The sequence below is a fragment of the Taudactylus pleione genome, unplaced genomic scaffold, assembly GCF_031769625.1.
Source record: "Taudactylus pleione unplaced genomic scaffold, aTauple2 ptg000006l, whole genome shotgun sequence".
Taxonomy (NCBI): Eukaryota; Metazoa; Chordata; class Amphibia; order Anura; family Myobatrachidae; genus Taudactylus; species Taudactylus pleione.
Window position 1 is genome coordinate 1,059,986 of NW_028284409.1, and position 25,771 is coordinate 1,085,756.

The 25,771-nt window shown below is 45.9% G+C and overlaps 1 protein-coding gene across 1 annotated transcript in view; it reads right to left on the reverse strand.

Moving 5' to 3' along the window:
• LAMA2 (laminin subunit alpha 2) overlaps positions 1 to 25,771 on the reverse strand; it is a 901,593-nt gene that overhangs the window by 369,403 nt on the left and 506,419 nt on the right. The window contains exon 19 of the mRNA XM_088452064.1: positions 3,822 to 4,033. Coding sequence (XP_088308190.1) covers positions 3,822 to 4,033 — 212 coding nt within the window. The remainder of the gene's footprint in view (positions 1 to 3,821; positions 4,034 to 25,771) is intronic.

The following is a 25,771-nucleotide window of genomic DNA, read 5'->3' on the forward strand; positions in this document are numbered from 1 at the left end:
TTTTAGGTAGGAGGGCCCTGATTCAGAGCGAGCGCTCTTGTCAGAGCGTCCAGCTCTGAATCAGGCTCACTGTTCGATTTGCCATTCGATTTGCATTAGATTTTGACATTGGAGATTTACTAAAGCCAAAATCAAATGTCAAAATCGAACATAAATCCAAATCTCACCCAAGATCGAATATAGGCAAAATTTCGATGTTTTCCCATAGTTGAATATAGGATCACCTTATTTACTAACATTCTATTTGCAAATCAAATGTAAATTGAACTCAAAATAAACTTCAAATCCCCAAATGGATCGAATAATGAGAGACAACTGATTTGAGCTTCTAAACACCATTCTATTGGCTGGAAATTGATTGTGATGCCTTTAAAAGTTCTTAAAAGCATGTGGGGCAGTCTGGCTGTAGGATTAGTGGCTGCTCAAGGCTATGCTCTATTGTGCACCTACCTGCGGTATGCAAATTACCACCAGACTGAGAGAACCCAGAAGCATCAATCAGAGCAACATCAACAGCTTCATGAGGTACACCACAACCTTAGCAGATCTGGGTTCGGATAAACCTCAATGCTTTGTCTGCTGGTGAGGTTATACAGATGTTCCACCTCTCATGTTTCAACATCATGATGCTAATTTACCTCATCAAGAGGTCACATGCCGTATCAGGCCTGCACAAGCTGCTGTGTGCTTTGCATTTTTTGCTACTGGCTTCTTTTAGTCAGTTTCAGGTAGGATGCTAGGTATTTCCCATCCTACCTTTAGCAGGTACCTGATCCAAGTCATGTGGGCACTGATCCCCTCTGCAACACCTATATCTGCTTTTCCAGCCAGGAGTCACACTGGCACAAACTTAAGGTAGCTTTCTATAGTCTCTCAGGCATGCCTAATTTTCTGAGAGCTATAGATTGCACACACATTGGGCTGAGACCACCCATGAATACTGCACATGTCTATACCAACAGACATCATACATAAGTATTCCATGAATGTGCAGATGGTCTGTGATGCAAAACTAAAAATCATGTGTTGTGACTGGCTATCCTGGTTCGTGCTATGATGCCTACATCCCTCTCTGCAAAATTTGAGGCTGACCAAATGTCAGAAGATGGTTGTTGAATAAGTTACCTTTATGTGTTAATTAAGCAGCTAATACTACATGTTACTATATTGTTCTTTTTTTCCAACAGGTGATTTAGGCTAGGGCTGTTACTCCTGTCTTTGACTCCATTGTCAGATCCGCAAACTCCTGCTGAGAATAAATATAATGAGGCACATATAGCCACCATATAGCTACCTGATCCATGATAGAATGCACCTTTGGGCTATTGAAAACAAGGTTCAGGTGTATTAATAAATCGGGAGGCATATTATTATATCATTCAGAGAAATTGTCCGTTATTGTGCTCTGCTGCCGTCTATTGCATAATATCGCAGTAAATCAACCACTCTCCCCAGATTATGCAATAGACAGTGAGCAGGCAGAGGTTTTGTTACCAACAACTGACCATGTGAGCACAGAAAGTGGAAGGCAGATTAGGGCTACACTTATTGTCAACTATTTCAGCTGTAAATATTTGTTTTTGTAAATTAAATACCACAAATTCAGATTGTTGACCCTCAGTACCCTCCTGATTAGATGCAGCAAGTGCAGGAGCACTCTCCTACACCCCCTCTGCTGCCTTCCCCTACTCCTATCAGCTACCATACTCACAAATGCTGAAAAAATTGGATACAACACTCTCTGCACTATGAACACACCTGACAACTTCCTTTCACTTTTCTAGTGTGCACAAGCATTTCCAATTTTTGTTCCCCTGTTAATTAGTGTACATGTGATACATTTGACCCAATAGGAAGTAAAGAGGTAGTTGAGTTTGATTTTGCATTCGATTTTAATGGGAATTTCAGGTTCAATGGAAGGGAATTCATAAACTAAACACAAAATCCCTTCTTAAAATCGACCAAAATGGAATTCAATTTGAAAATCGAATGCAAAATTGAATATTAGTAAATGAGGGCTTTGTTAAGGGATTTTGCAGTTCGATTTAAATTAAATTTCAGTTGATTTTATCGATTCATAAAATCAAATACCAAATCGAACATTAGTAAATTTACCCCTAAGGGTCCTATTAATCATCCAGGGCTGGATGGTTAAATATCCAACTCACCACGGGGGATACTTATCACCAGAGCATTTCAGTACTGCTCCTGTGCAGGGACAGCTGCTTGGAAAAGCAGCTATCCACGCGATTAGTAGCACTGCTATTTCAGTACCACCCCTGTGGCTGGTTTCCGCGCATGTGTGACCTGAGGTCACGCATGCGCAAAGTAGTTGGGTAAACAGTTAGGAAGCGGCTGAGGGATCCACTTAGATTCCTCATCGCAACCCTAGACCTCCTTCCCGTAGAAAGGAGTAGGACTCTGACAACCAGCACTATCTGAATAAGGCATTTGTTCTCACAAGCCTGTTAGACTTTTGTGGATAGGATATACTATCCTGTTAGATGAATGTGTTACTGTATCTCAGTACCTGCACGTAACAAACATAGCAACCGTCCTTTATGGCTATGTTTCGTCTATATAAGTGACAAGTGGGACCAAATTGAGTATAATTTCTGTGTATGTGTCTTTCTAGGCCAGTTTTTCTGATACACATGGGTACTAGAGCAGTCCATATTTAACCTGTTTGTCTTCCCCCTTTAGGCTAGGTCTATGCACATGAGTCTAGTACACTCTAGGCCAGGGGGTGCAACTGACAACTGTCATATTGGTTAAGACGGTTTTGTGTATGAGGAGCTTGTTCATTGATCATTTTCCATTAAAGCAATTGGAATGGCAGTTCCCTTCTGTGTTGTCCATGTCTTAACTCTTAATATCTTGTGATTGTCCGGCCATCACATATTTTCTTCCAGAGAGAGAGTAGTCCAACTTGTGTTCCATGACCATCTGCACAGTCAGCACAGCGGCTGTAATGTGAGAGCAGCTGGAGCAAGGTATGTAAGTTCACAATTCCACCTCACCACAACCTCCACAATAAGAATACCCAGTTTTGGAGGCCAGGCTGTTCTAGACATATGCCTATTCAATCCTTTCTCTGATTGGTGTTTTTGTGTATTCCTTTCTATGGTATTCTATTAGTTTTTTGTTAGTGGACCTCTCATTGAGAGGTGTAATTATTTAAAAATAAATCCATCACTTTAATTGTACACAGGTAATCTTCAAGAAATGAAAAATGTGACTCTGAAGATTATTTATAGAAACCCTGGACAAATGTGTACACAATAGTGTTCTGGTTTTCTTAATTCACATCAGTTCACAGGTGGCACTTTCTCACAGGATTAAAGATTGATAATGTCCTAATATCCTGCATCTGTCTCTACTTTGTCTACTACAAATAACACAAAAATAACCCCCATAGTTGGTTGCATTGTGCATATGTGGTAATAAAAACAAAATAAGCATATCAAGTACTTGACTACTCCATGTGCCTGTATATCAGAGAGATTTGTGAGATAAATTAAATCACATACAGTGTAACAAGCTTTAATTTAGCAAAGAGGAATTAGACTGTACATGAACAGCATTGCTTGTCAGATTACTTTTACTTCTGTTTAGCTGTATTCATGTGTGTTGTTTGTTCAGCCAACCAAGCTTTAATTGTAATTAACTAATCTAATGTTAGTATGTGATAAAAAAATATAATAAAACGCAATTGAAGAGCCTACTGAATGTGTATATGTGTTTCTAAATATTAATTTTACTAGTTTAGGTCACATATTTTTCTTATCATGGTTTTACACAACTAGAGAATGTCTACTCACTCTGACAGTTGCTTGGCCCGAGAGCATCTCCAAAATATCCATCTGCACATTTATCGCAATATTGCCCAGTCACACCTGGCTTACAAATATGACAGGCTCCTGTCTCACTGTCGCAGCAGCCTGGGGCTGAAAGGTCAAGGTTGTCATTGCATTCGCATGGTTTGCATGAACCACCTGGCACTAATGGCTGGCCAAAATATCCATCAGCACAACTGAAAGAAAGAGTAACTCAATATAAAATTGACATAAAAAACAAGATAATAAGTAAATAAATGTAATGTAAGGCAATTGAAAAAAAAGCACATCATTGTATAGATATTATGTATTTGTTTTAGTGTAAATTTATTTTCTAGAAATTTCTCCTTCCTTTAAAACTAGTAAATCTTTGGGGCAGGTTAGTTTTCAGGGAATGGGATTGCATTACCAGCGGGTGTTTAGCCGCCGGTTCATTTCCTGACAAGGAGAGTCCGACAGGGTAAGGAAAGTACTCTAACCCTACCCTCTCCCCCCTCCAAACCCTAACCCGCCTTTAGGGGTGCCTAACCCTAACCTCCCCCCTAGTGCCTAACCCTATGTCCCCTCGGGGGTGCCTAAACCTAACCCCCCTCCCCACTCCCTAAACCTAACCCTCCCAGGGGGGTGCCTAACGCTAACCTCCCCCCGGGGGTGCCTAACCATAACCCTCCTTTTACCTAGCCTAACACTCTCCAGGGGGTACCTAACTCTAAGTCCTTCTGGAGTGCCCTAAACCTAGCCCTCCATCCGCGGCTAACAGGACAGGCACCCGTTCTTACCTCGATCTGGCCCGCTGCATTCTGTATTCCGGCGTTGGGATTATGACAGGCTTTGGTATCTTGATGCCTGTCATAACTCCTTAGCCGGCATTCCGGCATCGGGATTGTGACCGGCGGCCTTGTAGCCGCTGGTCATATAACTACATCCCCCTTTTCAGATGTAATTTACGCTAAAGTGTATTTCATGCTCCCTCCTGCTTTTTCACTTGTATAACCCTTGAGGTCATTCAGAACCCCTTTAATTCAGAGTTCATTGCCTGCATTTGCTTCTAATTGTAGTAATTTATATCCATTGGTGTTAAATGTTTATCTTCATTAAAGACAACATTTTTAAAAACAAACCTCTTTCATAATTATCTATATAATAATCTGCTAAAGCCCTATCTCCAACATGTACATGCCACCCATCCAACGGATCCCACTGCTGCGGAGAGGGAACAGACATAGCCAGAGAAGAGGAGAACATGCTGGGCTGTCATAAGCAGTGTAAGTATGGGGGCGGAACAGAGTGGGGTGGATGGATGGAAAGGAGCAGAAGGGTAGGATGGTGGTGCAAAAGAGCAGCAGAGAGGACCTGGTGGGAAAGAGCAGCAGTCAGAGCAGCAGAGGGGGAACAGAGCACTGGACAGAATGTTGGGTGGAGGGACATCACGGGGAAGTGCAGGACAGAGCAGCAAAAAGAAACAACAGAGTGGGGGGGAGGGGAGACAGGACAGAGTGGGTGGCAGAAATCCCTTTACTAGTAGATTAAATATATTTTTATATAGATAGATATATTCATTATTTAGCTACAGTATAATAAATAATTTCTCTCTAAATCGGCACCATTATAGGTTACATACTGGTGGATGCTAATCACGTTGCTGCTGTGTCTTTGTATGCAGCAGATCTTAAAAAAAAATATGCAAATGTTACAGCTGTCATTGTTTGTACAGAGATGCCCACCGCCGGCTTCTCAGATCCATCATTTGTGTAGAAAGACGCACCATCAGACGAACATCGGTTGCATTATCAGACCTCTGCCGAACTCTTTGGCTGCTCAGAATGTCATTCACTGGGTCCAGTAAAGCTCTATATGAAAAAGCAGTGACTGGATGTGACATGACCCTGAAACTGTCACGACACGCCTGCATTTTTGTTTCCTCCAACAAACAGCCATTTTCAATCACTGTGCTTTCCTAAACCACACTACAACAGTTGTTGCAAGGGGAAGCAATCGGGAAGCCGACTGCCTATATACCGGCAGCCGGCTTCCCGACTGTCTTATCCCGGCAAGGGTGAAATGCCGGGTGTCTAGATGTAGACGCCCGCATTTCCCCGATGCCGGAAGACCGGCGCCCCGGCATCACGATCGTAGTGATGCCGGGCGCCGCGAGCGGACAGCCGCGGGGGGGAGGGTTAGGTTTAGGGCTCCCGGGGGGACTTAGGGTTAGGCACCCCCCCGGGAGGGTTAGGGTTAGGCTAGGGGGAGGAAGGCTTAGGGTTAGGCACCCCCGGGGGGGACTTAGGGTTAGGCACCCCCCCGGGGGACTTCGGTTTAGGCAGCGGGGAAGGGGGTGGTTAGGGTTAGGCACTTAGAGGGGGGATTAGGGTTAGGCACTTGGGGGGGAAGTTAGGGTTAGGCACCCCTAAGGAGGGTTAGGGTTAGGGGGGTTAGGTTAGTGGATACTTACCTATCCACTATCTGAATTTCCAGCGCTGTCAGGCTTCCGCTGCACCGCACTCTGCTCCTGTAGGGCTGCCACTGACGGGAATCGCACGGCCGGCGGTATTTCATACCCATTCCGTTGCAAGACCATTGCGGCACATTCGCAGTGTGACTCAGACCCATGTGCAGTAGACAAAACATTGGCCAACTCAGGGGTGGATTAGCCATTGTCTACAGCAGGGAGATTCCCGGTGGGCCGATTGGTGTGTGGGGCTGCTTGTCATCTGTGGCCCCACCCCCTTTAGCAAGTTCCCATCATGGCTTTCTTTCATGACAGGCAGCCCACCGGCTGCCTGTCACAGCTAATACTGCGGCCCACAGCTGTTATCGCAGGAAGAGGAGAGGCTCCAAGTCCCACCCAGCTGAAGGAGAACAACGTGCACCACAAACGCTGGCCAGTGACGTCACGAGCCTCGGAGGCAGAAGCTGCAGAGCAGGTCCAGGACCGGCAGGAAAGGTAAGGCACATCTTCATGATAAACTAGGCACAGAGCAATCACATCATTCACGGGGGAGACAGCAGTCCTGACAATGCCCGCTCACCGTCTCTGCACTTCATATGGCCCCCACTTGCTGCCTGCCAGCTGGACTGTACAGAGGACTCATTGGGGACAGGAGTGGAGATAATTGGGGGTGGCCAGGAGACTCAGACAAGTAAAGAGACACTGAGTGACTCTGATTGCAATTTGCAGGCCAGTGCTGTCATTGGCACCTGCTGTGGGCAGCCTGTCAGTCCTGTTTGCAGGACATTTTATTTGACAGACTGACAGGCTGCCTGCAGAGCTGCACTGGCTAATGGATTTCTGTCTAGGGGCTAGTCTGTACTAAGGGGGAAATGATGATCTGTTTGGGGGGAGTGGGATTACTCTGTTCTAGGGGCAAATGATTTGTCTGGGGGGGAGTGGGGTTATTTAGTGCTAAGGGGAGATGATTTATCTGGGGACTGGGCTATTATGTGCTATGCCAGGATGATGACGCTGGGTAGACGCAAGATGAGAGGCGCAAGATGATGGCACTGGGAAGATGCAAGATGACGACACTGGGAAGACGGAGGATGAGGGTGCTGGGGAGATGCAGGATGATGGAGTTGGGGAGACTCAGGATGATGGTGCTGGGGAGGCGCAGGATGATGGTGCTGGGGAGGCACAGGATGATGGAGCTGGGGAGGAGCAGGATGATGGTACTGGGTAGAAGCAGGATGATGGTGCTGGAGAGGAGCAAGATGATGGTGACAACAATTCAAATGAAACCATATCACTGATGCAAATGGTACCAAATGAGAAAATATATTTTATTAATATAAATTTGTTTTTTATAAGGGTAACACACATTTGTCCTGCCCAAAAACTTCTGTTACTAGTATTATTTAGTTGAACTACTGTTGCTTGGTTATGACATTGGCTTTATTGCTTTGCAAACAGGTGGTTTCCAGACCATGTAATCTCCTGCATGAATAGTGATCACCGACTCAAGACACGGCCTGTCCAGGATCAATTTCTTCAGAGGTTCCCCATTGCAGAGACATCATATAGGTAAGAAAATGCTCATTCACATGCTGTGTTTATTCACTTGAGAGAAGGACTGTGGGCATGCACATCAGCTCCTCGAGCGGTGAGAATGCCCTCAGCATGACGAAACTGGCAGGGAGTGGCTTGCGGACATGGCACTTCATGTGAGGCCACACCCCTTGCCATGAGGCCATGCCCATGAGGCCACACCCATTTTTAAACAAAGCTTTGTGACTATATGGTCTGCCTAGCACACTTCAAAGAGAACACCTAATGTCAACCCTAGCGAGATACCTCCACAAACTAGAACTGGGTCTAGGTGAAGGGAGATGTGAAAAAATGTGACACCATGATTCCTATACGTTTAGAACTACCATTTTCTTTGCTTTTTTCCTAAAATCCTACTAGGTTTAGATCAGGGACAGCCAAAGTACATGACTGTAGTGACTTGTGTGATGTGTGGTGGTTGAATGGACAGTGATGAGGACTGACAAAGGCACAAGATGGCTCTGGGCTGGCAAGATAAGAGCTCTGAGGGCTGAGGCATATAAAGGGGAAAGTTATATCTACATTTGGGGGTGCAAATATAAAGGGGCATGTCTGAGGGGACTCTAAGGTTGAAGGGATTCTATGGCTAGCATATAAAGGAGTATGAGTGAGGGGACTCTGAGGATGGCATACATGGGGACATGAGTGAGGAATCATGTGTGGCTCTGTGTGGCATATTTTAAGTTGAGGGCATTACGGTGCGGCATACCAATTGGAGGCATTATGGTGTGGCATATAATTAATTGGGACAGTCCTGTGTGGTATGTATTATTTGGGGGCACTGCTATGAGCTATACTATGTATTGGGGGCAGGGCTGCCATCAGAAATTGTGGGGCCTGGGACTGACAAAATAGGCACAGCAGGGCCCCCCTCCCCCTCAAAGTATAAAAACTTAATACCACCCCCCAGGTGAACCCGCCCTTGGTGGCCGCACCGGCCGCATACCCCTGCTCACAGGCCTGTATATCGGTATACAACTGCATCTGCACATGCAGCATATGTGCCTAGTACACACACACACATTAATATATATATATATATAATACTTCCAATTGGCGGCACTCAGGAAATAATCAGACACACATCCTGATGGAAATTAGTGTATACAGCATTGAAATGTTGGTTACACAACCTGATGTGTGTCTGATTATTTCCTGAGTGCCGCCAATTGGAAGTCTTTTGTTTACACCCAAATAGACGTGTTTGGTGCGGAGGGCACCGGAGCGGAATTATTTTATTATTCTATTTTCATTCTTGAGGAGTGCCGCTTTCAAGACATTATATATATATATATATATATATACACATACACAGACATGTGTATATGTGTTAGTGTGTATATATATATATATGGGACAAACTAAACAATCCTAAATCTAACTTTCACTTTTTAATCCTTTGCCGGCAATTACAGCCTGAAGTCTGGAACGCACAGACATCACCAGACGCTGGGTTTCATCCCTGGTGATGCCATGCCGGGCCTCTACTGCAAATGTCTTCAGTTCCTGCTTATTCTTGGGGCATTTTCCCTTCAGTTTTGACTTCATCAAGTGAAATGCATGCTCAATCAGATTCAGGTCAGGGGATTGACTTGGCCATTGCATAACATTCCACTTTTTAGCCTTAAAAAACGCTTTGGTTGCTTTTGCAGTATGCTTCGGGTCATTGTCCATCTGCACTGTGAAGCGCCATCCAATGAGTTTTGAAGCATTTCACTGAATATGAGCATATAATATTGCCCGAAACACTTCAGAATTAATTCTGCTGCTTTTTTCAGCAGTCACATCATCAATAAATACAAGGGAACCAGTTCCATTGGCAGCCATACATGCCCACGCCATGACACTACCACCACCATGCTTCACTGATGAGGTGGTATGTTTTGGATCATGAGCAGTTCTTTTCCTTCTCCATACTCTTCTCTTCCCATTACTCTGGTACAAGTTGATCTTTGTCTCATCTGTCCATAGGATGTTGTTCCAAAACTGTAATGGCTTTTTCAGATGTTGTTTGTCAAACTCTAATCTGGTCTTCCTGTTTTTGTGGCTCACCAATGGTTTACATCTTGTGGTGAACCTTCTATATTCACTCTTGTGAAGTCTTCTCTTGATTGTTGACTTTGACACATATACACCTACCTCCTGGAGAGTGTTCTTGATTTGGCCAACTGTTGTGAAGGGGTTTTTCTTCACCAGGGAAATAATTCTTCTGTCATCCACCACAGTTGTTTTCCGTGGTCTTCCGTGTCTTTTGGTGTTGCTGAGCTCTTCGGTGCATTCTTTCTTTTTAAGAATGTTCCAAACAGTTGATTTGGCCACACCTAATGTTTTTGCTATCTCTCTGATGGGTTTGTTTTGTTTTTTCAGCCTAATGATGGCTTGCTTCGCTGATAGTGACAGCTCTTTGGATCTCATATTGTGAGTCGACAGTAACTGATTCCAAATGCAAATATCACACCTAGAATCAACTCCAGACCTTTTACCTGCTTAATTGATAATGAAATAATGAGGGAATAGCCCATACCTGTCCATGAAATAGCTTTTGAGTTGATAGTCCCATTACTTTTGGCCCCTTAAAAAGTGGGAGGCACATATAGAAACTGTTGTAATTCCTACACCGTTCACTTGATTTGGATGTAATTACCCTCAAATTAAATCTGAAAGTCTGCAGTTAAAGCACATCTTGTTTGTTTCATTTCAAAGCCATTGTGGTGGTGAATAGAGGCCAAAATATGAAAATTCTGTCAATGTCCCAATATTTATGCACCTGACTGTATATATATATAGCCAAGCAGCATAGAAATCTTACCCCGAGCCTGGTGATTGCGCGGCTCCTCTCTTCTTCATTAGAGCGCGGTGACATAATGATGTCACACGCGCCGGATAAGGAGCCCACCGCCCGCCATGAACGGGTGGCCAGTCTGCCTCTTCTGCCGATGTACAATTAAGTTACATTGGCAGAAGGGGCGGACAGGCACCTCGTTCGCAGTGGGCGGCGGGCTCCTTTCACCTTGGGGAAAAGGAAGCAGGGGTGGGTTAGGTGGCCCCATTCATCCAAAGTAGCGACGGCGGGCGGGTGGTAGGAGTCGACCGGGCCCCCTTTTTATGCTTGAGTGTCCGGGCCCGCGACAATAGTCCCTACAGTCCCCCCCTGATGGTGGTCCTGATTGGGGGCACTACATTATATACAAGATATATAATTATTTAAATTATTCATAATTAGCAAAAAATACAGGGGTCTATTTACTAAGCCTTGGCTGGAGATAAAGTGCCAGCCAGCTCCTGACTGTTATTTTCAAACACGGCCTGTGACATGGCAGTTAGGAGCTGATTGGCTGGTACTTTATCTCCATTCATTTTATCTCCAGTCAAGGCTTAGTAAATAGACCCCACAGTTTTTAATGTAGGTTTTTTTTTTCAGACCAATACAAGGTTTGATATTATTACACTGCATGTCTTAGGACTGTATCTTTTTCTAAGCACTTCAGTATGAGAATTGAGTATGTGACGTAACTTCAAAAGAACTTAATGTGGCAGCTACAGAATAGTAGAAAGTAAGAGTATTAATGTTCCATGATAATGAACTACAGTAGACTCTGGAACATAATGCCTTGAGATAAATTCATAATTAACTTCCTGAGATATCTTACATTTTGTTACACTTGACTGGCAACAGCAAACTTTTAGCAACAGTCAGAAGATACCATTAATTTCATAAAATATTTATTAGGCAACGACATTTTGAGTGTGTATGAAACTCACTCAAGTACAATCAATCGAAAAATGAATATAATTTATCTCTGAGCCCTATATGCTAGAAAAGATGTATTAGAAATGATAGGTTACAATGATAAATTCAGGGAAATCACATCTGTCTACAGTACAATTACTGTATGTTGCATTCTTTTACAGTATTCTTAGTTTAAAAATGTAGTTAAACTCAAGGAAAGAGCAAACACAAAAAAAATTAGAAGTCATAGTGCCTGAGTCAGACGCAAGTTCAATTGTGAATGGATCTTTCGGATTACAGTCTACTGCACATGCCCCAAAGAATGAAATCAGTGATACAGTATGCATGCGAAGATTTGGGCATACACTCACTGATGGTGATCACTAGTGCAAACGGATTGATCCGCCTGTAGGACGGACCACACTCTCCAAGAAAAGGGTATTTCTGGGCAGTAATTGGGCAGCGACCACGTGATTGCATACTGTAGAAGTGCCGACTTCAGACGGAGATGGCCCACCTGTTTATGACAGACCTTTGCACCTAGCTTTAGTGGGTGCATGTACAGTTACTAATGAAGACAGCTGTTGATGTACAAAACAGTGGACAGAATAGGCTATCACGTGCAGCTGTATGAATTTACAGCAAAATCGCCCAGATTCTCACATTAGCATAAGGAAGGAGGATGCTGCGGCCCAACAGAAAAGTGGACACAGATGTATGTGAATCAGGCCAATAGTCTTAAGATATATAAATGTACACTGACTAAAATTCCTTTGTACCAACACAGGGGACCCAGTATAAAAAATATCTAGGCATAATAACAGTGTCATTGTAATCGGCTCTGGAATAAATCAATTATCTTGGCCCATGTGGCTGGGTCTGACAATATTGCATAGCAACAATTTTCATCCCACTACAATGCAGGGTTTTTAAAACACTAAACACTACATGTTTTTATTTCAACGTTTCTATTTAGTAAATTGTAAGCACTGATGCTGACTCGTAATATTAGATGAAAGATAAGTACATTTACACTACCACTCTCAAATACTTTATCTGTCAGTAACATTTACTGTATAACCTGTGACTTTTAAACTTTTCCAAAACTGCAGAAAGCACTGATTATCACAATGATAAACTGAAATAGGATTTTTGTCTTAAATTCTATTTTATCATACAAACTGTTTATTTTCTTTTGTGATACTTATCCTTTAAAAATATATTTAATGCAAACCTGTCCTTATTATCATTTTCAAAGTGTAGCTAATTTACTTAGAGCACAGCTTAAGTGTTGCAGCACATGTACCTTCTATTACATTACTTGTTCATAAATACATACTGTACCCCTTTGAGCAGAATCAGAAGGGTTCACTTGCATGTGGTCATTAACAGTAAGACCCAAGCACAATTTCTTAACACACATTTTTGAAATGAGCACCAAAAAATGTGTACCCACCGGGTTCATACTGAGATTTTTTTGTGTCCCTGACTTGCACCTCTTGTGCCTAGGAAGGGGGAACAGCAGAGAATCAACAAGCAGATAGAGTGCAATAAAGGCATATTCACATAAAATTGTTATATAGTAACTAGAGATGAGTGGTCCAGAATACCTTGAATATGGACCAATCCAAACTTCTTTATCCGAGCCGCATCCAAGACCAGGCTCGAGGTTTTCCGCCAAACTCGGATATCAAATCGAGATCGAACGTCATCCTCCTGGCATCGGATTCTCGCAGGGTTTGGATGCCATAAAAGGAGGTGCAGCCGGGAATCGCTGCAATTCACTCCAGTCCAGTCACGTTTCTGCATGCTGCACTCTGTTCTACAGTGTCCAAGTAGGGTTGTGTCCATCTGTAAGGGGCTGTGTCCACCTGTAAGGGGCTGTGTCCATATCTAATGGGCTGTGTCCATCTCTAAGGGGCTGTCCTGCTGTGTGTCCATCTCTAAGGTGCTGTGTTGCTGTGTTTCCATCTCTAAGGTGCTTTGCTGCTGGGGCTGTGTCCATCTCTAAGGTGCTGTGCTGCTGGGGCTGTGTCCATCTCTAAGGTGCTGTGTAGCTGGGGCTGTGTCCATCTCAAAGGGGCTGTGCTGCTTGGACTGTATGCATAAAGGGCTGTGCTGCTGGGGCTGTGTCACATTGGCGTCCCTCCTTGAGGTGGCAACCGGAGCTGGTATGGACGGGGAGGTTTGGTGCGCCGGCGAAAATGGGGCATGGCCTCGCTGGATAGGAGGCATGGCTTCACGGATAGGGGTGTGGCCTCACAGCCCGAACACCCATTTTAGTCACTCTGGAGGTCCAGGAGATGCGAGCTGCCCCCGGGACAAGTCTGCTTCAAAGTGCTGACTACCTCACTGTGTCAGGAACTGAGTGCTGCATGTAATGCTACAGGATGGAGTCAGCACTTTGGTTTCACCCTTCGGCAGCGCACACCCCCCTTGTGACGCCACTGCTGTGTCCATCTCTAAGGGGCCGTGCTGCTGGGGCTATGTCCATCTCTAAGAAGCTATGCTGTAACTTTGTCCATCTAAGGGTCACATTCAATTTGAAGCAAAAAGCCATTTTCGCATGTTTTTGGCGAAAACTTTTAGCCTATGACGTCATTTCGCTAGGCAGAAAAGTATCGCCGTATTCAATTAGCAGGCGGAAAAATGTGCAGAATTGGGGTTTTGGGGTGCAACATTGCGGGAACCCCCGTGCAGCCTTCAGACAGTCCCCCAAAGGTAAACTGTGTCAAAAAAAAAAAAAACTTAAGGACACCCCAAATAATCACTTTGAATTTGGGGCTGAAAAAAAAAATTGTTGAGGGACAAAGTTAAAAACTAGCGAACTTGACTCTGGGGGGGTCCCCAAGTATGCCCCAGGTGTTTTATTCATTGCAGGGGCTTGCAGCAGGTGGATTTTTCACAATTTTTAAACTTAACTTTAGCAACTTATAAATATGCTGGCCCCCATTTTCAAGTACCCCAAATTTGCTGGGATAAGTTAATTTCTGAAAAAAAAACCTCCTGAATACTATTCTGCACCACTTATACAAAAACGCTATTTAGCAGCTATTGAGCCCGTTTACAACACCAAATACCTTTAGCAAGCCAAATCGGGGGTACCACAGTGAACCCACATGTCAGAGCATCTATTGGGGGTTTCAGGCTGATTTCTCCAGATCCGACATGACTTTCCGCTTGTTTAAGTTTCGCCGGGTCCCGTTTTCGCCTACTTTCAAATTGAATACGGGAATAAGCGTGCACGCGCGCAATATTTTTCCGCCTGCAAAACAGGCGATATAGGCGAAAAGTCTGGGAAGCGAAAAAGTATCGTGGCTCAGATCAAATTGAATACAGGCATAAGTGGCAAGCTGTGCCCAGTCCCCTTAGTCTAATTAATTTCCATTACAGTGGTGTTGCACTGACTCTGCCGGCCACACCCACTGTTCACAGTGTGACTCAATATTTGTGAAGCAAAAAAACGTTATAATTAAAAAAGTAAAATAAAAATTACTTTAAAAATTGATGTATTTGTACTGTTCTGCGCACTGCACCCCAGTATGCTGTATTACCCCAGAGCATGTGCGTAAATGTGGTCTGACTCCATGCAGTGTGAGCCAAGCTGCCAGCTTTAAAAAATAGAAATTGTTGTATTAGTACTGTGCATTGCACCCCTTTACGCTGTATTATCCGAGAGCATGTGCGTAAAAGCGGTCTGATTCCATGTAGTGTGAGCCAAGCTGCCAGCTTTAAAAAATAAAATTTGTTGTATTTGTACTGTGCACTGCAACCCAATATGCTGTATTACTCCAGAGCATGTGGGTAAAAGCGGCCTGACTCTACGCAGTGTGAGTGAAATTTCACCTACTAAAGCCAATGCTCAAGGGCATAGATGGTTTAAGGACCTGATTCAGAAAAATTGAGAAATTGAGGATACGACCGAGAAAGTGCAAGAGGATGAGGGGGATATCTGGGGGGGATATTTGAAAGCATTGCACCAGGGTGAATTCCAACACATCCCCTGCTTTGCTCACAAGATCAACTTGGTGGTACAGGTTTTATTTTTAAATGACAGCCCCTGCTGTCTGTGGCCCAAAAAAATTTCGAGCCATTTTTGATATTCAGCATCAGCATGCACGAGATTGCAGCAGCTGCAAGAACAGTTGAATTTGCCCTGCCAGCAATTGAAGCAAGAGGTGGTAACCAGGTGGAATTCCACTCTTTATATGCTTCAGCAGATGGATGAACAGCAGAAAGCCATCCACAGCTGTACAAAAAGCCATGACATTGGGAGAGGAGGGAGTGTGTTCCTTAGTCCAGCACAGTGCAGAATGCTTTCTGTCTTGTGCAAAGTGCTCAAACCCTTCGAAGTAGCCACCTTTGAAGTGAGTTCAGACACTGCTAGCTTGAGTCAGGTGATTCCCCTAATTAGGCTTTTGGAAAATCAGCTTGAGAAATTGAAGGAGGAAATGAAACAAAGCAATTCCATTAAATATGTCAGACTTGTAGATATAGTCCTTTATTCTCTTCACCAGGATCCAAGGGTTGCCAACATCTTGAAATTGGATAACTACATTTTGGCAACCGTGCTTGATCCTAGGTTTAAATCGTCGTTGTGTCTGTCATTCCAACTGACCCAGATGTTAAGCAATGCAAAGAGCCCCTGGTGAGCAATTTGGCAGCTCAAGTGGTACACAACACAATGACATCTCCTCCTTCAGTTTCTCCAGCAGCTTCCAGGAATAAAACTCAGCTTTCCCAAAAGACTCATTGGTAATGCAGAGGAGTCAATCGGGACATCTGTCCGGGTCTAAAAGAATTGCTGAAAATTAGTTACACCGCTACCGTGACTCCATCTGATTGGGTCACCATACAAAGAATGGTGGAGGATTATTTTCATGACACCGTACAAATAGGCATGTTACACAGTCCCGTGGACTACTGGAAAGACAAAAAAAGCCATTTGGAGGCCTTGAACTGGAAATTCCACAAGGAAGACCTTTGCCGCCAAGCATAGATTGATGATGATGATAATGATGATGATGATGATCAGCACAAACCTTTGCAGAAAAAAAGATAAAAAAAAAAAACAGTGTCCCACCCTTTCCCCCCCAAAAAAGTGTTCCAAAACTAATTTTTCACAGATGGTCTGGTTACTGCAAGAGCAGGGGGGTGAACAGCATGGGAATCCTGCATTACAATGTCACACTTAGCCTGTTTAATATAAACTTGATTAAATGTATTAACAAAACTCATTAAACTTCCCACTGGGTACACATTTTTGCATAGACCTGTAAAAAGAAACTATTTAATAAATAAAGACACATGACAATTGGTGTTAGCATTTAAAAATTATGTGAAATTTACTTTGAAAAACTAAATGTCATTCTGTTCAAATGATTATAGGTAGTATGGTAGTGGACAAAGAACACATGACAACACAAGACAACAATAAACCAAATGATAGTGTTCAACTATACATAAAACAGTAACACAACTGGATGGGCTATCCTGACATTTAGGAGCTGAATGGTTTGTAGTTTATCACTCACCAATTTATCACTTTCCAGAGCTTAGTACATCTCCCCCTATGAGAGACTTGATCTCCCCACATATATAATATTATCAGTGTATTTGCACTCAAAGATAATATCAAGGAAGATCTGTTAGCTGCACACACAAAAATACCAGGAGGGTGCTTTGTTATGTTAACACAATAACAACATCCTACTATGTATAGAGTCATGATGCAAGTACTGTACTGTTTTTTGAAAAATAACTTTACCTGTATACTTCTATATAAGAGTAGCATTGACATCCTCGGTCTACTGTAGCTGCTGATTCATATAATAAAAACCACTAGTGTATCCCCAGGGTTATTAGATTGCAAATGGTCTCACAGAAGATACCATGTAAAGGTGCCCACACACATAGTGATTTTTTTCCCGATCTGGCCGATTCCGACACATTGGAACGAGTAAAAAATGCGCAAATCGTGAGTCCCCACTCGCGATGCGATGTGCGTCCCCGCGGGTTGCACATTGCGTCTTCAGATCTGCCATGCAGTACGGAAGATCTGACAATCTAGGACACAATGCACTATAAAAAAAGTCTGGCTGCAGGAGATCGTATGAAGATTTTACAGCATATCGTGTGCAGATTGTGTGCTGAGCTGCCGGGGAGAGTTTCAAGGGAAATCGGACACATCGTTGGATTGTAAGTATATCGGTATGTGTGTGGGCACCTTAAGAAGATATGATGCTGCACTCAGATCCAGTGGCGTAACTTCATCCCAGGTGCCCGGAGGCAAGATAAATGTTGGTGCCCCCCCCCAAACTTAAATGTACCACCCCCCAGCACCTATGCCAGCCCCAGCTGCCGCCGCCCCCCTTATGCAGTTCCTTTTATATAATGCCTGCAGTAGTGGTCCCCCTATGCAGTGCCCGCCTATGTAGTGCTCCCCAGTAATGGTCCCCCTATGCAGTACCTCCAGTAGTGAGCCCCCGGTAGTTGCCCCATGTAGTGAGCCCCTGTAGTTGGCCCCTGTAGTTGCCCCCAGTAGTGAGGCCCCAGTAGTTGCCCCTAGTAGTGAGGCCCCTGTAGTTGCCCCCAGTAGTGAGCCCCCTGTAGTTGCCCCCAGTAGTGAGACCCCTGTAGTTGCCCCCAGTAGTGAGGCCCCTGTAGTTGCCCCAGTAGTGAGCCCCCAGTCGTTGCCCCCAGTAGTGAGACCCCTGTAGTGAACCCCCTGTAGTTGCCCCCTGTAGTGAGCCCCCAGTAGTGAGGCCCTGTAGTTGCCCCCAGTAGTGAGCACCCTGTAGTTGCCCCCAGTATTAGGCCCCTGTAGTTGCCCCCAGTAATGAGCACCCTGTAGTTGCCCCCATAGTTACCCCCAGTAGTGAGGCCCCTGTAGTTACCCCAGTAGTGAGGCCCCTGTAGTTGCCCCCAGTAGTGATGGCCCCCACTGCGCGCACAAAAAACAACAACAAACAAACACTTACCTTTATCCCCGCTCCAGTGCTGCTGCCGTCCATCCCCAGCGTCCGCTCCTTGGCACTATGGGAGTGACGTCATTACGTCACTCCCATAGTGCACTGAGGGACCCGGAAGACGGAGCTCACTCCTGAGCTCTGTCCCCGGTGTCCGCTCCTTGGCACTATGGGAGTGACGTTATGATGTCACTCCCATAGTACACTGCGGGACCTGGAAGACGGAGGGAGCTCCGTCCTCCGGCTGCAGCTGGGGGTTTGAATAGGAGCCGGGCGCCCGCTGGTAACACACTCAGCGGGCGCCCGGCAAATGGAGGGTGCAGGGGGTGTGACCGCACCCCTTGCATCCTCCGTAGTTATGCCAATGGAGGTGGAGCACCGATCAGCAGCGCTCCTTCTCCATGCAGCTCCCGGGGACAATGGAGCCAGGTGCCCCCTTCAGGGCTGTCGCCCGGCGGCAAATTACTCCATTGTCTCCGGGAGTTCCGCCACTGCTCGGTTCTGTGATGTGGTCACTAGGCATCTATTTACACCAGACACATCCTGCTGCATTATATTAGTTGTATGGTATTGCACAGCAGCTTCCCTGCAGCTGTGCAATACCTTATAACTCTTAACAGCAATACATGCTGGAAGCTGCTCAATCACTTGAGTAATATCACTCAAGTGCAGGTAAGGTAGGGGTTATTCTATACAAGAAACAGCAAAAAGTATTCCCCCAGCACTCAGACTGAAATCAGCAATAAGATTTGAAAAACTACATGGTGGTAGATAATTCAGAGATCTCAGTTGCATATATTTGCAAAAATAAGGCTAAGCCTCCAGGTCACATCACAGCTTCTCTGATTCCTGGAGGTACCTGATACTTGGTCAAAGTCTGCGGTGCAGAACCCCAATAAGCTGGCGAAGGCCAGCCACCCCAGGGAAGCACACCAGTGAGAGACTAAGGTCTTAGTAAGTGTTATAAAGAATAAAGCACAAACTATGTGTTAATAGGTGATACTAGGGATGAGCGGGTTCGGTTCCCTGAGAACCGAACCCACCCGAATTTCAGGGATCCGGGGCTATCCGAGCCCAAGCTCGGATCTCCCTGTCTGCCCAGGATCCCTCTCCCGAGGCAAAACCTCGAGATCTGCTGTCGGATCTCGAGGTTTTGCCTCAAGCGGCTATTTTAAAAAAATACCTTTGCCTTTAATGGGCAAAGTGCTGATTGGCTGACAGAGCCGTCTGTCACGGCTCTCAGCCAATCAGCATTATGGTGCTAATTTGCATGTAGTACGGACTTGTGAGATTCGTGCTACATGCATCTGTGTGATTGACAGTGACACAGAGCACAGGAGGGTCAGTGAGACCTGTCTGGGCTGCTGTGTATTTCAATGACACAGATGCACGCACGGACCAGGAGATCCGTGCTACTTGCTGCTGTGGTAAAAAAAAAAAAAACCTGTGTAAAAAAAGAAAAAAATGGCGTGCCCCCCCCCCCAAAAAAAAAAGAGCAACCAGCCCCGGGCATTAGTGACCCAGTGCTGGGTGTGCTTAAATACAGGGGACAAACGATGTAGGGGTCCCCTGTACTTAAGCACAACCAGCACCGGGCTAGTCAGAACCAGCGCTGGTTGCCAAAATATGGGGGACAAACGATGTAGGGGTCCTCCGTATTCTGCGCAACCAGCTCTGGGCTCTGATCCAGTCCTGGTTCTGGAAATACAGGGAAAAAAATGAGTAGGGTTCCCCTGTATGTTCCAGAACCAGCACTGGACTTTTTCTAACGGGGGGCTGATGCCACAGCCAGGGGAGCCCTTTCACCGGGTCCACCAGCCGCAGCATCAGCCCTGACCGCTAGTCAGCCCAGGCCAGGGATCCCTGGAGAGCTGGGGACCCCCCCCAATAAAGGGGTCACCCTCTCCAAGGCACCCCAGGCCCAGGCTGGTGGCAGTGGGTGGCGGGTTGATAGTAGTGTGGTGTGGTGTAAATATAGAATATCAAACATTGGGGGTCATTCAGACCCACTTGCGAGCAGCAGTACGCTCGCAAGTGGGTCGATGTTCCCCACTACGCATGCGCACGATGGAGGGAGCTCCGTCGTGCGCATGCGCGAGACCTGGCGAGCAACGGGCTTTCCATCGCTCGGGGTCTCGCACCAAAGGGGGCGTGCTGTTGATGTTGATTGGCAGCACGCCCCCTTTGGTGGGCGTGCCGGGGGCATGCCTGCCAGACGGAGGCGTTCCCATGGGAACGCCTACCGTCTGAAGCCGGCCCCACTGACATCACTGATAGAGCCAAAATCACTCCAGGGCTTGTGGCTGGGAAACCCGACCGCAGGGTTTCCCTCGCAAGTCCGATGGTCGCGATGGTCAAGACCATCGCGACCATCTTTTTGGACGCTCGTATATGCTGTGGGTGGTGACCCACAGCTATACGAGCATCCAGGAGGACGCTCCATTTTAATGGAGGAGGACCCTGATTCAGAGCGAGCGCTCTGGTCAGAGCGTCCGGCTCTGAATCAGGCCCATTGTCTTTACAAGTAGAACTGCAAACCCCGCTGCTAAGCGTTCATTGGCTGAGAGAGGTCATCTCCCGACTCTCAGCCAATGAACTGCTCCCTCCATTGTAGTCAATGGTGGGAACCGCAGGGTAAACTTTAATAACTTTGCGGCTCCTACCATTGACTACAATGGAGGGAGTCGTTCATTGGCTGAGAGATGGGAGATGACCTCTCTCAGCCAATGAATGCTTAGCAGCGGGGTTTCCATGGTGATACCCCGCCGCTAAGCTCTCATTCGGGAAGTACCGTTCTATAGAACGGTACTAAGTTCGTGGATCGGGTTTTCGTTGTTTTATTTTGCCAAGGCCGGGGATGCCCACTTTGGAACGAAGAGGACAGAACCTCGCATAGGAGATGGTGAGTATGTTTTTTTTCACAGGTCCCCTATGGTTACTTTACCGGACAAGTGGACCGATGCTACAGGGCTACATAGGTGAGTATGTGTACGTGTGTGTGTATGTATGTTTAATAAACTTATACTGTCACGGTGTGTGTGTCCTGTGTTTTTTTTAAACATTTTTTTACAAGTGAACTACAGGTACTAGTGGGCCCTTAATGCCCTGCATGCTGGTACTTGTGGTTCTCCAAGTACCAGTATGCGGGGCAGGCTTGCTGGGACTTGCAGTTCTACTTCTAAAGACAATGTTTGATATTATTTATTTACACCACACTATCAACCCGCCACCCACAGCCACCAGGGGTGGCGGGGATAGCCCCGGACTATCAGCCTGGGCCTGGGGTGCCCTGGAGAGGGTGACCCCTTTATTGGGGGGGTCCCCAGCTCTCCAGGGATCCCTGGCCTGGGCTGAATAGCGGCAGGGCTGATGCTGCGGCTGGGGGGCCCGGTGAAAAGGCTCCTCTGGCTGTGGCATCAACCCCCCCCTAGAAAAAGTCCAGTGCTGGTTCTGGAACATACAGGGGAACCCTACTCATTTTTTTCCCCTGTATTTCCAGAACCAGGACCGGATCAGAGCCCAGAGCTGGTTGCGCAGAATACGGGGGACCCCTACGTTGTTTGTCCCCTGTATTTTGGCAACCAGTGCTGGTTCTGACTAGCCCGGTGCTGGTTGTGCTTAAGTACAGGGAACCCCTATGTCGTTTGTCCCCTGTATTTAAGCACACTCAGCACTGGGTCACTAATGCCCGGGGCTGGTTGCTCTTTTTTTTGGGGGGGGGGCACGCCATTTTTTTCTTTTTTTACACAGGTTTTTTTTTTTTTAACACAGCAGCACAGACGGGTCTCATGGACCTGTCATTGCTCTGTGCCAATCACACAGATTCATGGAGCACGGATCTCCCGGGTCCGTGCTACATGCAATTGGGCACCATAACGCTGATTGGCTTCTTGTCTGCCACTGCAGTGCCACTCCTAGATGGGCCACGTGTTTGTGCCGCCCACTTGTGTCGCTTAGCATAGTCATCCAGCTACCTCGGTTCCACATTTTTGGTCTAAAAACAATATTGTGAGGTGTAAGGTGTTCAGAATAGAGTGGAAATGAGTGGAAATTAATGTTATTGGGGCTATTAATAGCGTAGGAACAAAAAAGGCCCATTTTATGTTATTTTAGCGGGTTTTTTTATTTTTTAAGAAAAAATCCAGATCCAAAACACAAAACCCAGAACCCAAAACATGGAAGGCTGGTTTTGGCAAAACCAATCCAGATCCAAAACACGAAGAAAGATCCAGATCCAAAACACAAAAAGTGGCTGGTGCACACCCCTAGGTGATACATAGGTGAAAGGGGGTCTCTCACCAGAATGTGGTCCATTTAGGTGAGAGACCACCCTCTCACCATAATATATATATATATATATATATATTAGGGGTGAGCGGGTTCGGATTTCTGAAATCCGAACGCCCCCCGAGACCCCCCGATCCGAGTCAGATCCGAGTCAGGCTCGACTTTTCCCGCCTGACTCGGATCTGAAATCGAGGCAAAACGTCATCATCCCGCATTCCAGGTCTCGCGGGTTTTGGATCCTATATAAGGTACCCGCGTCGGCGGCATTTTCTCACTCGGCTGTGGACAGTGAAGAGGGAGGGTGGGAGTTAGGGCTGGCTGGGCTGTGTAGTGTAGTGCAGAGTAGTGTTGTGCTGTGCTGCGCTGTGCTGCTTTTGTCCACTACTTCAAAGTCCATAGGGGCTGGCTGTGTTGTGCTGTGCTGCTGTTGTTAATAGGGGCTGTGTCCACTACTTCAAAGTCCATAGGGGCTGGCTGGACTGTGTTGTGCAGTCAGTTCTCCATAGGGGCTGTGTCCACTCCAAAGTCCTGTGCAGTGTCCCAGTCCTAAAGGGGTGCTGTAGTGTTGTCCAGGGGGTGCTCTGTCCATCAGGGGTGCTCCCCCCAAGTGCTAAAAAAATAATATTTTTTGTGTGTTTGTGAATTGTGTGCGCAGAAGCCACACGTGCATCAACAAAGTAGTGCCAAGCGTGCGCCTGTATCATAAGTAAAGGGCCGGCTGGCTTGACCGTTAAAGGGTGCTGTAACCCCCAAAGTACACTCCAGTCCAAACCAAAAAAAAAATTATTTTCTGTGTTTGTGAATTGTGTGCGCAGTAGCCGCACGTGCATCAACAAAGTAGTGCCAAGCGTGCGCCTGTATCATAAGTAAAGGGCCGGCTGGCATGACCGTTAAAGGGTGCTGTAACCCCCAAAGTACACTCCAGTCCAAACCAAAAAAAAAATAATTTTCTGTGTTTGTGAATTGTGTGCGCAGTAGCCGCACGTGCATCAACAAAGTAGTGCCAAGCGTGCGCCTGTATCATAAGTAAAGAGCCGGCTGGCTTGACCGTTAAAGGGTGCTGTAACCCCCAAAGTACACTCCAGTCCAAACCAAAAAAAAATTATTTTCTGTGTTTGTGAATTGTGTGCGCAGTAGCCGCACGTGCATCAACAAAGTAGTGCCAAGCGTGCGCCTGTGTCATAATTAAAGGGCCGGCTGGCTTGACCGTTAAAGGGTGCTGTAACCCCCAAAGTACACTCCAGTCTAAACCAAAAAAAAAATAATTTTCTGTGTTTGTGAATTGTGTGCGCAGAAGCAGCACGTGCATCAACAAAGTAGTGCCAAGCGTGCGCCTGTGTCATAAGTAAAGGGCCGGCTGGCTTGACCGTTAAAGGGTGCTGTAACCCCCAAAGTACACTCCAAACCAAATAACAAAATATTTTTTCAGTGTTTGTGAATTGTGTGCGCAGTAGCCGCACGTGCATCAACAAAGTAGTGCCAAGCGTGCGCCTGTGTCATAAGTAAAGGGCCGGCTGGCTTGACCGTTAAAGGGTGCTGAAACCCCCAAAGTACACTCCAAACCAAACAAATATATATTTTCTGTGTTTGTGAATTGTGTGCGCAGTAGCCGCACGTGCATCAACAAAGTAGTGCCAAGTGTGCGCCTGTGTCATAAGTAAAGAGCCGCCTGGCTTGTCCGTTAAAGGGTACTGTAACCCCCAAAGTACACTCCAGTCCAAAACAAAAAAAAAATATTTTCTGTGTTTGTGAATTGTGTGCGCAGTAGCCGCACGTGCATCAACAAAGTAGTGCCAAGCGTGCGCCTGTGTCATAATTAAAGGGCCGGCTGGCTTGACCGTTAAAGGGTGCTGTAACCCCCAAAGTACACTCCAGTCCAAACCAAAAAAAAAATTATTTTCTGTGTTTGTGAATTGTGTGCGCAGTAGCAGCACGTGCATCAACAAAGTAGTGCCAAGCGTGCGCCTGTGTCATAAGTAAAGGGCCGGCTGGCTTGACTGTTAAAGGGTGCTGTAACCCCCAAAGTACACTCCAAACCAAATAACAAAATATTTTTTCAGTGTTTGTGAATTGTGTGCGCAGTAGCCGCACGTGCATCAACAAAGTAGTGCCAAGCGTGCGCCTGTGTCATAAGTAAAGGGCCAGCTGGCTTGACCGTTAAAGGGTGCTGTAACCCCCAAAGTACACTCCAAACCAAAAAAATATATATTTTCTGTGTTTGTGAATTGCGTGCGCAGAAGCCGCACGTGCATCAACAAAGTAGTGCCAAGCGTGCGCCTGTGTCATAAGTTAAGGGCCGGCTGGCTTGACCGTTAAAGGGTGCTGTAACCCCCAAAGTACACTCCAGTCCAAACCAAAAAAAAAATTATTTTCTGTGTTTGTGAATTGTGTGAGCAGTAGCCGCACGTGCATCAACAAAGTAGTGCCAAGCGTGCGCCTGTGTCATAAGTAAAGGGCCGGCTGGCTTGATTGTTAAAGGGTGCTGTAACCCCCAAAGTACACTCCAAACCAAATAACAAAATATTTTTTCTGTGTTTGTGAATTGTGTGCGCAGTAGCCGCACGTGCATCAATAAAGTAGTGCCAAGCGTGCGCCTGTGTCATAAGTAAAGGGCCGGCTGGCTTGACCATTAAAGGGTGCTGTAACCCCCAAAGTACACTCCAAACCAAATAACAAAATATTTTTTCTGTGTTTATGAATTGTGTGCGCAGTAGCCGCACGTGCATCAACAAAGGAGCAGCGCCAAGCGTGCGCCTGTGTCCCATAAGTAAAGAGCCGGCAGGCTCATTTCTTAAAGGGTGCTGTAACCCACAAAGTGCACTACTCTCCAGCAAAAATAAAAAAATATTTTCTGTGTTTGTGTGCGCCTTAGCCGCACGTATATATCAAATCGATATAACATAAATGG